Source organism: Selaginella moellendorffii, unplaced genomic scaffold, assembly GCF_000143415.4.
Source record: "Selaginella moellendorffii unplaced genomic scaffold, v1.0 SELMOscaffold_74, whole genome shotgun sequence".
Taxonomy (NCBI): Eukaryota; Viridiplantae; Streptophyta; class Lycopodiopsida; order Selaginellales; family Selaginellaceae; genus Selaginella; species Selaginella moellendorffii.
Window position 1 is genome coordinate 153,315 of NW_003314335.1, and position 14,273 is coordinate 167,587.

Below are 14,273 nucleotides of genomic sequence, written 5' to 3' on the forward strand. Positions count from 1 at the left end.
TTGTTCCTCAAGCCTTTTGTTGGGAGTTCCACTCCCGCTCTCAACCTTTCAAGTTGGAGCTTTTAGTCGAAATGTGTTACGCTCGTTTGGCTTTCACTTCGGCCACTACCACATGGCACCCTTTCGGCTCCACTTTGGGGCCTAGGGATTTTGTGTCTCACATTTTCCAGTTGGTTTAAAGGGAGAGAGATAAGGTGTGTTATAGTTGGTATCGGAGGAAATGGCACGGGTTTGATTCCCATTGATTAGTGGCTACTTAAAAATATAATATACCCTTGAGCAAGATATATTCCTATCCCTAAATTTGAAATCATACGTATTGGGCATCCATGTGTTTGTCCTTCCTCTTATGTGGAGTATCCATGGACGAAGGTATCCACCGTGGGATTGCAGTACAGGTGGATGACTAATTGACTCACATGGAATAGCTGATCTACACAATGGAAGGATTGGTAGATTCAATGCAAAAATGGAGGTGCTGATTCCCCTTGGCTTAATAGGGGTTATTAGTTAATAGTTAATAAGGACATTGACATCTCTGAAAGGGGGGGGGTGAAAGGGGGCTGAGTGTAGCACATGTGATCATAAGATGAGATTTAGATATATTGTCACCGTGGATCCTTGGAACCTTGGGGGATAAATGGGGATAAAATAGCCACTAAAGACTCTCTCATCAAGCAATTGCCCCTTTTCCAGTTGGCTTAAAGGGAGAGAGATAAGTTGTCACCGTGGATCCTTGGAACCTTGGGGGATAAATAGGGATTAAATAGCCATTAAGGACTCTCTCATCAAGCAATTGCCCTTTTTCTAGTTGGCTTAAGGGGAGAGAGATAAGGTGCACTACAACCACCCCTATTACCACCATTGCCACCACCACCACCTTTACCATTGCTACAACCATTGGTGCCACTTCCACCTTTATTCTTCATTGGCCCACCACTAGCATAAGTTGGGTAATCTAGCAATGTTTGTGATAGAGAATTTGACAAACACCCTAGAGCCAAAAGAGTTGCAAACCTTCTTGATAATATGGTGGATAAGCACTTCCAAGAAATTGTTATGCGGACAAATGAAAAAGCAATTCACCAAACACTTGAGGCACTCAAGTGCCAAGCCTTAGTGACTTGATTGGAAATCCCTCTTTGCCATTTACAAGAAATAATGTGCTTGAGAGAGCTTGATGACTGCCGCTTCTCTGTCCTAAAGCACCTGGATCCCAAGGCAATAAAAAAGACATCCAATTGCTGAAATCTTGAATTGGGATAAAACCTGTTATGCAAATAGCTGATGATTGTTGGCACAATATTATCGTCAACATATAGAACTAGAATAGAAAACACATCTCTAGAACTAAAAATATACATATTGCATCTTCTTATAAAGCCAATGGACCTGAGAAATATAGACTTCCTCCTTAAGCTTGCTATTGTAGCGCACCTTATCTCTCTCCCCTTAAGCCAACTGGAAAAGGGGCAATTGCTTGATGAGAGAGCCCTTAGTGGCTATTTTATCCCCATTTATCCCTCAAGGTTCCAAGGATCTACGGTGATAGTATATCTAAATCTCATCCCATGATCACATGTGCTACACTCACCCCCCCCTTCAGAGATGTCAATGTCCTCATTGACTATTGACTAACAACCCCTACTGAGCCAAGGGGAACTAGCACCTCCATTTCCGCACTCAATCTACCAATCCTTCCATTGTGTAGACCAGCTATTCCATGTGAGGCAACTAGTCATCCACCCGTACCGCAGTCCCACGATGGATACCTTCGTCCGTGGATACTCCACACAAGAGGAAGGACGTACGCATGGATGGCCAATATATACGATTTCAAATTTAGGGGTAAGAATATACCTTGCTCAAGGGTATATTATACTTTTAAGTAGCCACTAATCAATGGGAATCGAACCCGTGCCATTTGCTCTGATACCAACTGTAGCGCACGTGGTTTTGACCCTTTATCCTATGGTGATTTACCATAGGATAACACCACGAAGCGGAACCTAAACCCTCTTTGTGCCACGTGACAGATGCCATGTGTCACATACCACGTGTCCGTGCCACGTGTCCATAGGAACCCGAGGTTCAGGGCCTTGGGCCACTGAACGAAGGAACGGTGCCAAACTCCCAAGCGTGACGCCAAGGAGTGATGAAACCGGACCACAGAGCAACTCCCGAGCATATAGCCCAAGGAGCGAAGGGACAGGGGCCCGGAGCGACTTGGAACAGTCCTAGAGCAACCAGCATCCCAATGCCAGGACCAGCACGCAAAACGAAGCCAAACAGAGTCTGGCGCTATTTCGGCATACCGGTGGCCTAACGCGAGGATATGGGTACTCATGGAATGGAACTTGGGCTTAGACCCAAGCCGGACGCAGAACAAGGACAGGCACGTAAACGGGAGCTAGACTATGCCTCAGGTTGGTCGGCCATGCCCGACCTACCCACTATCCCTACTATACATTTGGAACCCCCCATAGCCCCCCCCCCTTAAGGAACACACGCTTTGGGCTTTCACCCCAAGCCTCCCTTAGTATCAGGAGTTAGTCTCTGGGACAAACTCGAAACTTACTAAATATGGAATGTCCTTAGATTGCGAATTTGGACATGGGACAAACACCATTGTGTTCAGGCCGATCTCTACATTCCGTAGATATGCCAAATGAGCAAATCTGGACACTTTCCATAAATAGCATTTGGGACCGAAATGAGACTAACACAAAGGGCATGATAGCGAGGGTGTTTGGCAGACACGGTAAACTATCATGTAGCGATATTGAGGGATTAATCTCAATACGCGAGGGTTCTTGTCACTAGCCAGTGCAAGACATAACGAGACGGGAACTCCTTACCGGGCTAAGTATGCTTAGCTAATAACACGTAGGAATTCCGTCCTTATGCTCGTCCGGTCTAAGTACACTCGAAATGCCCAGTTAACTCCACTAGCACAAGAGGGACTGATAAAGGGTCCAGCAATACTGACCTCCTGCCATCGTGGCAGTAAGGTAAGAGTGTCCGTAAGGACTAGTCGACAGGTAACTTTCGATACCCGAAGTCACATGCGCGACACTCTCCCCCCCTAGGGAAGATCGACGTCCTCGTTGATGCATACTCGAGTCTAGAATACCGCCAAGGAAACAACTCTCGAAAAAGTTCACGGTACTCACACTATGTGAGAAATGCACCAACTTAAATGAGTTAGGGGGAACCTCTTTGTCTAACGCGGATGCGCTACCAGCTCAGACACCTTCCAGCCGTCGCTGACAAGGAAAATGACCAACGGAGTCAGCCACCCTTGCTGCTCTGGGAGTCACCCAGCTTACAAAAGTGTGATATGCCCCTGCCCGCAGGGACATAGAGAGAGAAGCCAGAGGCCCCAACCCTCCTAAGCAAAGAAACCAAACCCGTCGGTAAGGTTTAGATAGACTACTGTAAACAGGCAGTTAGAGTTGTTTACACGGTCACGCCCTTTCACAGAATAAGGAACATCGACAGAGAGGCGGGTTATGTGACCAGTCGACAATAGCTACCCCATGACTAGAGATTTCAACATGCACACGAAGTGCCAAAGCCAGTCTGCCTATACTGGCCCAAACTCAAAGATCAATAGATGGACAATATCAAAGTTAGAGACAATGATATCTTAGAGACTTAATTATCAGTGAATAAAGCTTAGATTAGAACACAAAAGTATTCCAAGTAAGTTATCATCCGATAAACTAGTATTATAGTATAAGAACCACCAAGATCACTATCATTGGAAAACATAGGAATGACCATCCAACAAAATTCAATAGCAAGTGTATCATCAAGAAAACTTAATAACCAAACTTAACTATCAAAGATTGCAGATAGAATGCCAAACAACTTACGAAAGATAACTCAAAGAACACAAAGTATCATTGACTGACAAGCAAAATGCTCGCGAATGTATCACCCAAAGGAAATAACATCCAAATCTATCAAAACTAACTTGAGCAACAATCAACAGAAGAGAATGAATGCGGTAAGACCAACAAACACTCATTCCTGCCAACTATCACAAAAGCCAATCTGAATAGATCCCAACCAATAATACCAAGGAACTCAAGTTGCCTAAGCAAGTGTCAGCAACATCCTACTGATGTCTCAAACCCAAGAGACCAATCCAGAGCAAATCACAAAGAACATGTGTTATTGCGAAAAGCCACAAACCATCAAAGAGAACAACTAACCACCATAAAAGATCATCAATCATCCTATCAATAGAGAGATGCATAATCATCATTGAAGAAAGAATCCACCATCCCGAACAATGGCAAATCATTTTAGATCAACGATAATCAAGTAAAACCTTCGACAAGGATAATCAACTTTCCTAGATGATAGTCAATCATCACCAATGATTGCTAGATGCAAAAGCCAACTTCAACATTAAAGCTAATGAGCCAAAATGCCTTCCCCAACAACTTCAAACCAATGGAACAATGAGCATAAAACTCAAAGAACCAAAGCTTGAAGAAACTTATAGCTAAGTCTTGCCTAATAATGATCACGAGTCTCATAGAAGCAAACTTCAATGCTAAAGAAGAAATCATGGTGCAACCCACAATGTCTTCTTCAACACATCCATAAGCCATCCAAACTTCATAATGCCAAAGCTAATGAAGAGCATTTCTGCATCAATCCAAAAGCTAAGCATAACGAAGCTATGCCCGACAAGTGATCACTAAACGATCCTCCATGAATCCATCTATAGCAAGACGTAACTCACTTCATAACAAGCACAAGAAGAATCACCAATGATCGATATATTCCAACTCAAACCCAATAAGGATTCAAACTTTCCAATATCGATCACTAACTCTTCCACTTGTAGAGTTAGCATAGTCCATGACTGAATCACTTTTCAAGGAAAAGCCAGAACTCAACCTCTACTAAACAATCTTGTCTAGAACACAACTAACCCAACTTGCCACTTAGTTTATTTGAACGTCAATACAGTTGCTAATTAGCAAATGCACGAATGCTAATAACACAAAGCTACAACCAAATCATCAACACTATCTCTATTGAGACTAATGAAACTCAATATCAATCATAAGGATAGACATCTCATCTCACTTGAATCCCAACATCAATAATATCAATGACAAGGCATCATTTCAATGCCATTAACACTATAACAAAGCTAGAAGAAAGCAAGAGTGAATCACCACTCAAAACTCTCTAACAACTAAGCTAACCAAGGTCGAAGATACTTAATTCAGTATCCGAGACTAATCCTTCAACAATACTCAGCTACAGATAACACTTCCTCAAGGAGTGAATCACCACATCCAAGACTCCATGAAATCCAACACTATGAACTAAATGCAACCAAATGATATAAACAAAGATAGAGTCGACATGCCAACATGGAAAACCCATGTAAGCCTAACGACATGATCCTCCGCAACACCATCCGGTAAAGCAAGCCCATCACTGCTAAATCATCATCGAGCAAAGCAAGTATCAACAGTCTTTTTGACAAAGTCTACAAGTAATCACTAGTCGCAAAGCAACTAACAATCACCCTTCAACTTGCCTTCACAAGACCCAAACACTAACTCATGTCATCGAGTTACATACTTGTCCAACATGAACATAATACCCCAAGTACGAGATAAAAGTTCATAGACAAGCACAAACTAAATGACCACTCGAATCCAACTCAACCGCAATAAGCTCACTAATGCATTTAGTCAATAGCTCTGAGCATGCCTTGAAGAGGCTAGCTATGTGATCAACACTCAGTCGAAACTAAAGTGAAGACCATGAGATGGACTCATATCGGTACACAACCTCCTCATAGACAAAGCTATAGTACGGGTACCAACATCTCAACCTCAAACAACTAAGTTGGACATCACCATCCTCAGCCAAGGTGCAGGGCCACCAAGACCAAGTCAAGATCAGTGAGAGCTCACTACTCTCATAGAGTCTAACGTAATGCAAGGTGTAAACTGTCACCAAGCACAACGCTACAAAAGAAAGGCACAAGGGTCACCTTTCTTAGAAAAGCGCAACAGCCACTTTTCTACACCAACTCCAGACTCTATCTAACTCAATTGCTTTAGCCCCAAAAGTTAGCATCCCTTTCGGGCCGCATCATACAAACTACTTACTAAGATCTAAGCCAACCGAAGTCAACTCCAACCCCTTCACTAGTTTATACTGGCTTACGAAAAATGGAATAGTTTTTGGCAAAGTGATCAACAGATCAGCCATTGGGGAAGTCTAAGAAAATTTGTGGAAAATTTTCCAATCCTAGAGAAAGAATAACTCTCAGTCCAGGAATGCAAACTTTCAAGACTCAACCAACTTCCTCCTACTAACAACTTCACATAGATTCACCTCAACACAAATTCTCATGACCCATAATATGCTTAAGCATTGAACATCTTTGCCCATATAACCGACATCCAACACTGACATCCGCAAAGTGCAAAATGAGCATCCAAGGCTTGATCACAAAGACCACATCATCGGATATCCACATTGCACTAACACTCTTTTTCAACCACCTTCAAGATCCAATGTGAAGCCAAAACACTAACAAGAAAAATGACATGGAAAATCAAGCTCTAAGGAAAATTCCTCATCACTTGAAATAACAATGCCACTTCCACTAACACAAGTGCTAGCAATGTTAATGCCTCAACTACACATCTTCTCCATCCAACAATCTACTCCAAGTGCTAACGGATCAACCAACAAGCTATAGCAAATGAATGCTACAACCCTTTTCCAACACCTAATGGGCAAACTCAAGGAAACAAGGTACCAACTTAAGCTTAGCATAATGGACCACTATAGAGAATCCAGTCAAAGCTACTACAATGCTACTTCGTGCAAGTAGACTAGCTTCTCCATCAACCACTTTGGGGTTGATCATCATTTACCCAAGCAACTTCGTAAACGCATTACTCTTTATCACATGGATATGATATAAGTATCACAATGACTTGATCATCAATAGAGTAACGCAATGAGCAAGGCTTATGTCATTACTTCAAATGTTTATGTGAGTATTAAATGCCAACTCGATTCGACAAAATGCAACATAAATGCCACACTCCACCAATAGAGATTTACGACACCCAACACCACTAACTTTTGTTCACAACACAGACAAGCTTATGCCATTCTCTTTCCGACCAATCTCAAAATTATTCCAACACCAAGCTACTCAAGGAGCAATAACAAGGTTCCCCGGAAAAGAATTAAGCATTGCAACCCAAGTCTTCCAATAGCGAGCCTAGACAAAATGGTTTAGTGTTTCACCACTATCCATCCCATAACTCACCACTTGTAAGACCACCATCTCCAACATGCATCAAGGTAGGGACTCTTGATTGCATAATGTAAACACAAGCAATGAGTCACACCTCGTTGCAAATCATCTCTCTAAGAAGAGAAAATAATTTACGTATTTGATCCTTCGTCCCTGACGACTCTCTTTCCAGCCTCATCTTGACTAAACCTCAAGCTTGCTTTCGCACTGCCTTCAGTTCAATCAAAGAAAAGTTTATTCTGATACTCCACACAAGAGGAAGGACGTACGCATGGATGGCCAATATGTACGATTTCAAATTTAGGGGTAGGAATATACCTTGCTCAAGGGTATATTATACTTTTAAGTAGCCACTAATCAATGGGAATCGAACCCGTGCCATTTTCTCTGATACCAACTGTAGCGCACCTTATCTCTCTCCCCTTAAGCCAACTGGAAAAGGGGCAATTGCTTGATGAGAGAGCCCTTAGTGGCTATTTTATCCCCATTTATCCCCCAAGGTTCCAAGGATCCACGGTGATAGTATATCCAAATCTCATCCTATGATCACATGTGCTACAGCTATATAAAAACGCTGTCTTGATATCAAGCTAACAGACTTCTAGATCCCAATATGCTCCAAGACAAAGATTAATTCTTATAAAAGGCATTTTAGCCACTGGCAAAAAAGTCTCAAAAAAATCCATGCCAAGTACTTGACTAAATCCTCTCACTACAAAGTGAGCTCGTCACCACTCCACTGGCATCCAATTTGCACTTGAATATCCACTTGGAACTGATGATTTTCCTGCCTGGTGGGAGAGAAACAAGCTCCTAAACATTGTTACGTATCAAAGAGTTGTACTCCTTGTCCTGCTTCTAGTGATTGGAGAGCTGCACAAACTGTGCATGGTTCAGGAGGAAGCTACTCCATCACTGACAGCCAGAGTCTTGAGCATCGTGAGCTACTTGTAATAAATAGCTAACTCTCCCATTGTGTGTGATAGTCCTTGCCAAGAATAAGTGGATCAGCTTTTTGCTGAGATCTTGTAGCCATGGGAGTACTAGGCTCTACTTGCGGCTGCCCTGGTGGAGACTCCTCCTCCTCTAGTTTATCAAACAAACCTAAAAAATGAAGCCGTCATCAAATGGCATGGTTGTTTGATATTTTTATCAACTACAACTTTATGGCCATTTGAGATTAAATGAGTTGCCAGGAACAAATGTAAAACTTTGCCACAAGTTTCACATTCCAAACAAAAATTCTTGTATGTGAATCCTCAGATTGAAGTAGCATAATGCAAAAATTTGACACCACTTTCTTCCTCAAATGGATTTATAATTTTTAAGATCTCTACCTCTACCATTTCTTTTATATCTTGTTTTTGAAGCACTAGCTGCTGAAGTTCTTCCACAGGAATTAGATCATTTTCTACTTGATATGACTTCTCTTTAGCCAATCTTTTCTTATAGTTCTCATCATGTTGCCTACCAAGAAGATGTCTAGCTACAAAATTATAGCAAGTGTCACTTAGTCATTTCCTCTATGCAATACCATATTCGTGATAAAAGATGGAATTGCACTTTATTGTCTTTGTTAAATGAAATCAGCTCACACTTGTATTTTTGCCCTAGCTTTTTGATCTTCACCAAAGCTTTCCTATAAGATCTTGTCCAAGCATTAAATTGGTCCTTTGGTGGCTAGTTTAGGGGGGTTCATACCAATGTCTACTTGTATATTGTTAAATGTCTCACTAGACTGTGTTAATTCCCTTGATTCAAATGTTAAATCAATTGGATTGACAAAAATTGGTGCAACTTAAATTCTAACTTATACATCATTCTCATTACAAGTATGTTTCTCTTCATAAACAAGCTGGTGTGGTCCAAGAAATGCCCATTGTCTCCCTTCCAATCCAGGGATCTCATCCCTCTCAATCAGCTGCCTTACAATCTCAAATAAACATTGCTCTAGCACCCTAATAAAGCGAAGCAACTCACTACTATCTTTACTAATCAGCACATCACACTCAACAATAGCTCATTGCTTCCTCCTCACCACTGTGCTATTAACCCTAATTCTGTATATTATAGATTTTCAGTGGACAGTGACTTTGTGTTTTTTAAAATGACAATGATGTAGTAGTCTTGCATGGTAAAGGTGTCATGCCCATGTATAATGTTTCAATTGTTTATGTAGCAATTAAAAAGTGATTGTGTGCATAATATTTTTGCATATATATCAAAACAAAAAATAAATCCACACATGTATAATGTAATATATGCAATCACATATTCATTACCATCCATGAATAGGTGAAAACTGTATTGTAAATAGAAATTACACAAAGACAGTGCCACCTTGAATGGATTGGATGAATAGCTATGATTGGTATATTTCAGAAAGAATATATTATAAAAATTAAACATTTACCGGAATATGCTCTGCAGACCAATGGGAGCTTACATGTGGCGCATGCAATGTGCGGTCTGATTTACATTCTGAATGGACCACAATAACCTTCCGATTTTCGTGAAGCAAAGATGCCTTGTTACTCGCCAGTACAATTACCTCAGGAATGTTCAAGATAGCAGAACACAAAACATTGAGAAAAATTGAAACAGAGATCAATGTTTTCCAGATCCGGACTCCTTTGGTACAAGTGACACACTGGTCTCAGGATCTATCACTTTCGCAGTGGCATTTCTCACAATCGTTCCACAAGATCCAAGCTTCAGTCATCCCATATCCCTGGAAGAATAAACACAAATTAGAATTCTATGCAAATGCTAACCTGGTACGAGAACTCTCCTGGCAGACCGTTTGGAGAAAGACTTCGGTGTGATTGCTGTTCCAGAGGTATACTGGACAAATTTGTGCTAGCCACAGAGATAGTAATGGTTATCATCACTTCTCATGAGTTTTTTTTCTGGTCTTTCACCAACAGGTATGGGATGCAATGAGGAAGTTGTCAACGTCATCCCATCACACTTGACAAGAAGCAAGCCAGCGCCAAAATCAACAGTGCAGTGGTGTGCCTGTTCTTAGACACCACCATGGTTTGTCAGGCCTCGAATGGAGACAACGAAACCAAAACGATAGTCTTACCTCAGACAGGAGACGAGAAAGAATCGAGAGATGACGCGACGAGTAAAACTGGTGAGGAAGAGTCCTCCAAGTCGGATATTGAAGGGTGAATTCGCTGCTAAGGTTTTTGCTGGGGGACAAACTCCAAGAGGAGGTGCTAAAGAAAGTAGCAGGGAATCAAAGAGACCATTCCCATACATAGCTCTTGATCATCACGTTCCAGGCCTCGGCACTCTTCCTCAGCAGATTCACAAACAGCTTTCTTGGCATCTCACCACACTGGAAGAGCTCGATTCGAGTGCTCAGCCGGACGATTTTCGCCAGAAGGACATGATTATGTGATATGGAAGAAATTAAGGCTATTATTCTATGCAGCAGTGAAGTTATGCAAGGAAACTTGAATAGATACCAAGTTAAACTGCTGCTAATGTAGACGTAGTGGTTATTGGGGCACGATTAGAAATCGCAGGTTCGAATCCTGCCGTCCACGTATACACCTCGTTTTAGCACTGCTTGAATTGTTTTGCGTTTGGACTTAGCTCAAAGAAAGTGATAGCTCTTTGGTCGATTTTTTCTTTTTGATCCATTTTTGTAGTCCTGAAAATAACAAAACTTTGCGTTTCAAGGTGCGTGGCGAATGGATCAATCATCAAGCGTTAATAATCTGCTGTACATTTTCTTTTGATCTTTTCTTTTTTCTCTCTTTCCCATTTATCGCTCTCGTGTGAAAATTGATGTTTATCCCTGAAGAACACACAAGTTTGGTCACTAAACTTTCAGTGAATCTCCTTTGCACCAACCTTGTGTGTGTGTGAGTGTGTGGAAACTTAGTTTAGCTCCAGCTTGCTTCTCAGATCCTTTCTCAGGATTTTTCCTGCCGGTGACTTGGGTATGGAGTCCACGAAGTAAACTTTGTGGATTTTCTTGTAGAAGACAACCTGTATGGCAGAAGTAAGTTCGCATTTAAAGAGAGAGCTGGCTGCGTGTCATGCTTCATTTAACGCCGCACTGCTGCGGTCACTGCTGCGATGGGAATGAAGAGAAGAGAAGAGACTGGAAACTTGCCTGTTGTGATACGAACAGCTTGAGCTCCACTTCCGATACTTGAAAGCCATTTGCAATCACCACGAATGCTACTGGCAGTTCTCCGGCGGTTTCATCCTTTTTCCTGCAAGAAAAAATTAGATTTTGAGTTGCTTGATTCGATGAAAGCTCCAGCATTCCTGGAGGGAGAGTTATATGATTAGTTTCCGCTACTTACGGGATCACTGCAGCATCAGCAACGCACGGATGCGACGTGAGAATCGCTTCAACCTCAGCCGGTGCCACCTACAAAATACGAGCTTGTAAGAAAAATGAATACTTGCAAGTCAAAATACACCAAAAGTGGCAAAGAACCAACCTGGAAACCTTTGAATTTGATGATCTCCTTGACACGATCCACCAGGAAAACCTCGTCATTGTCATCGATGTATCCGACATCTCCGGTGTGAAGCCAGCCCTCCTTGTCGATCGTCAGTGCAGTTGCCTCTGGATCATTCAGATAGCCTGCCAGTGAATCAAAAGTTAGAACACAAAAAAATCACAAAGAAAAAGAAGTTTTTCCACCTTTCATGATCTGGGCTCCTTTGATACAAATCTCTCCAGCTTGGTTGTGTGGAAGTGACACTCCAGTCTCGGGATCCACCACTTTGGCAGTGGCGTTTCTCACGATCGTTCCGCAAGATCCAGGCTTGACTGGAAAAACTTCTTTCGCGAATGCCAGATTCATGGCGATCACAGGCCCAGCTTCGGTCATCCCATACCCCTGGAAGAAAAAAGAAATTCCACGAATCAAAAACCCCATTCTAGGCAAATGCTGCAAAGCTCGAAAACTCTACCTGACCGAGTACCGCCAGAGGTAGCCGAGCCCGAAACGCGTCCTCGAGCTCCTTCCCCAGCGGCGCGGCGCCGGACAGCACCATCCGGACGCTGGAAAGATCATACTTGTCCACGATCGGGTTCTTGGCGATGGCGAGAACGATGGGTGGCACGAACGGCGCGATGGTGACGCGGTGGCGCTGGATGAGCTCCAGGAGCTCCGCGATCTCGAACTTGGGCATGATGAGAATGGTGGCTCCGACTCGCAGCGAGCACAGGAACACCGAATTCATGCAGTAGATGTGGAAGAGCGGCAGCACGCACAGCACGACGTCGTCGGGCGTCCAGTAGATGTTTGGATTGGCGCCGTCCACCTGCTGGGCGATGCTGGTGACGAGCCCGCGGTGCGTGAGCATCACCCCTTTGGGCAATCCGGTGGTGCCGCTCGAGTAGGGGAGTGCCGCCACGTCGTCCGGCTGTACCACCTCGGGCTCGGGCTCCACCTCGGGCTCCACCTCGGGCTCCTCGAGCAGCGTGGAGAATGGAAGGACCAGCTTTCTCCTTGGCGAGTTCTCTCCATCTTGGCGAGAGTTTTCTCCATCTTGGGGCGGTGGTGGAGCATCGATCGTGAAGATCACCACGTCCGGATCGAGCTCCGCGAGCTTGGGGACGTAAGGCGAGAGCGTGATGACGATCCGGGCGTTGCAAGCGCGGGCCTGCTCGCACACCTCGCGGGCGGTGTAGAAGGGATTGGCGGTGGTGGCGACGGCGCCGCGGCGGAGGATGCCCAGGAAGGCGAGCACGAACTCGATGCAGTTGGGGAGGAGGAGCATGACGACGTCGCCGCGGCGGAGGCCGTGACGCGCGGCGAGTGAAGCCGAGAGCCGCGCGGATTGTACGGCCACCTGGCCGTACGTGAGGGTGGCGCCCGACTTACCGTCGATGACGCACGGACGGGCCGAGAAGCGCGCCGCGCGCTCCAGGACGTAGTCGACCAGGGGGGTGTCGTGGGCGATGGCGATGTCGGGCAGCTTGGATCTGTAGAGGTACTCGCGGGTTTGCGATTCAGGGGAGGGATTGCACAAATGTGGCATTGTCTTGGCGGTGGTGGTGGCGCTTCGCTGTTGCTGCTGCTGCTGCTGCTGGGTCTCGATTGTGGGCGCCATTGGAGCGAGCTTCTCTTCTCCTCCTTTTTTGCTTCTCTTCTTGGATCGATCGATCAATTCGGCAATGGGAGTCGATAGAGCATCGCCCACTAGCGAAGAACAAATGCTAGAACTTCTTTGTGTTCTCGATCACGATCTTGGAGAGCTTTCCCCCTGGCTTGGCTACAAAGAAAGAAGAAAAGAAGGGAAACAAAGAAAGAACCAAAACAAGCTCCTCCTTCTCCAAATTTCCAAAAGCGATTAGTGTGGCAGCGTCTTCCTCGGATCTCCCGATTGCACACACCTTCGTGCTTCGATTCCAGCCGCACAAAAAGATGCTCCCACTGCCACCACCACCACCAAGCAATAGCAGCGCGCAGTAGCAGCAGTGTAAGATCAATCAAACCGCAAAGAAAAAGGATTTTAAGCTCCACAGAGAGAGAGAGAGAGAGAGAGAGAGCGAGCCAAGAACAAGGTGTGGAACTGTTTTAGGTTTTTGATGGGCGCTCGAGAAAGGTGGTCCCGAAATTTTCCATCCCCAGGACCACCTCTCCAATGGCTGCTACGCGCACGATTTCACCTACGACACCAGTTGCCGTGAAGCGGTATTTTGTGACTTAAGAAGAATTACATCTTTTAAGTTTGGAGAATGGAATTACAGTTTGTGTTTTTCTTGAGACCAGTAGGTGAGGTTGGTGTGGAGAGAAAACAGTTTGGTGACGAAGGTTTTGAATGGTTGATTAAAAGAGTATCAATGTGGGGACATATAGCTTTCTTCTTTTCTTTTTCTTTTGCTTGACGCCCTTTCTTTTTCTCTAGTTTTGATGATTTCAACGCAAATGATGACAAGTTCAACAATAGGCTGAAGAGCTGAAGAAAA

General features: G+C 44.0%; 1 protein-coding gene across 1 annotated transcript; it reads right to left on the reverse strand.

Moving 5' to 3' along the window:
• Positions 1–10,941: 10,941 nt before the first annotated feature.
• On the reverse strand, positions 10,942–13,973 carry LOC9659023 (4-coumarate--CoA ligase). Its single transcript, XM_024660443.1, has 7 exons — positions 12,269–13,973; positions 11,997–12,195; positions 11,791–11,936; positions 11,650–11,717; positions 11,454–11,556; positions 11,189–11,326; positions 10,942–11,132 (listed from the first exon to the last, which is right to left on the reverse strand). Exons 1-6 carry the CDS (start codon positions 13,412–13,414, stop codon positions 11,216–11,218), a joined length of 1,773 nt encoding a protein of 590 aa, XP_024516211.1. The 5' UTR covers positions 13,415–13,973; the 3' UTR covers positions 10,942–11,132; positions 11,189–11,215.
• Positions 13,974–14,273: the final 300 nt, after the last annotated feature.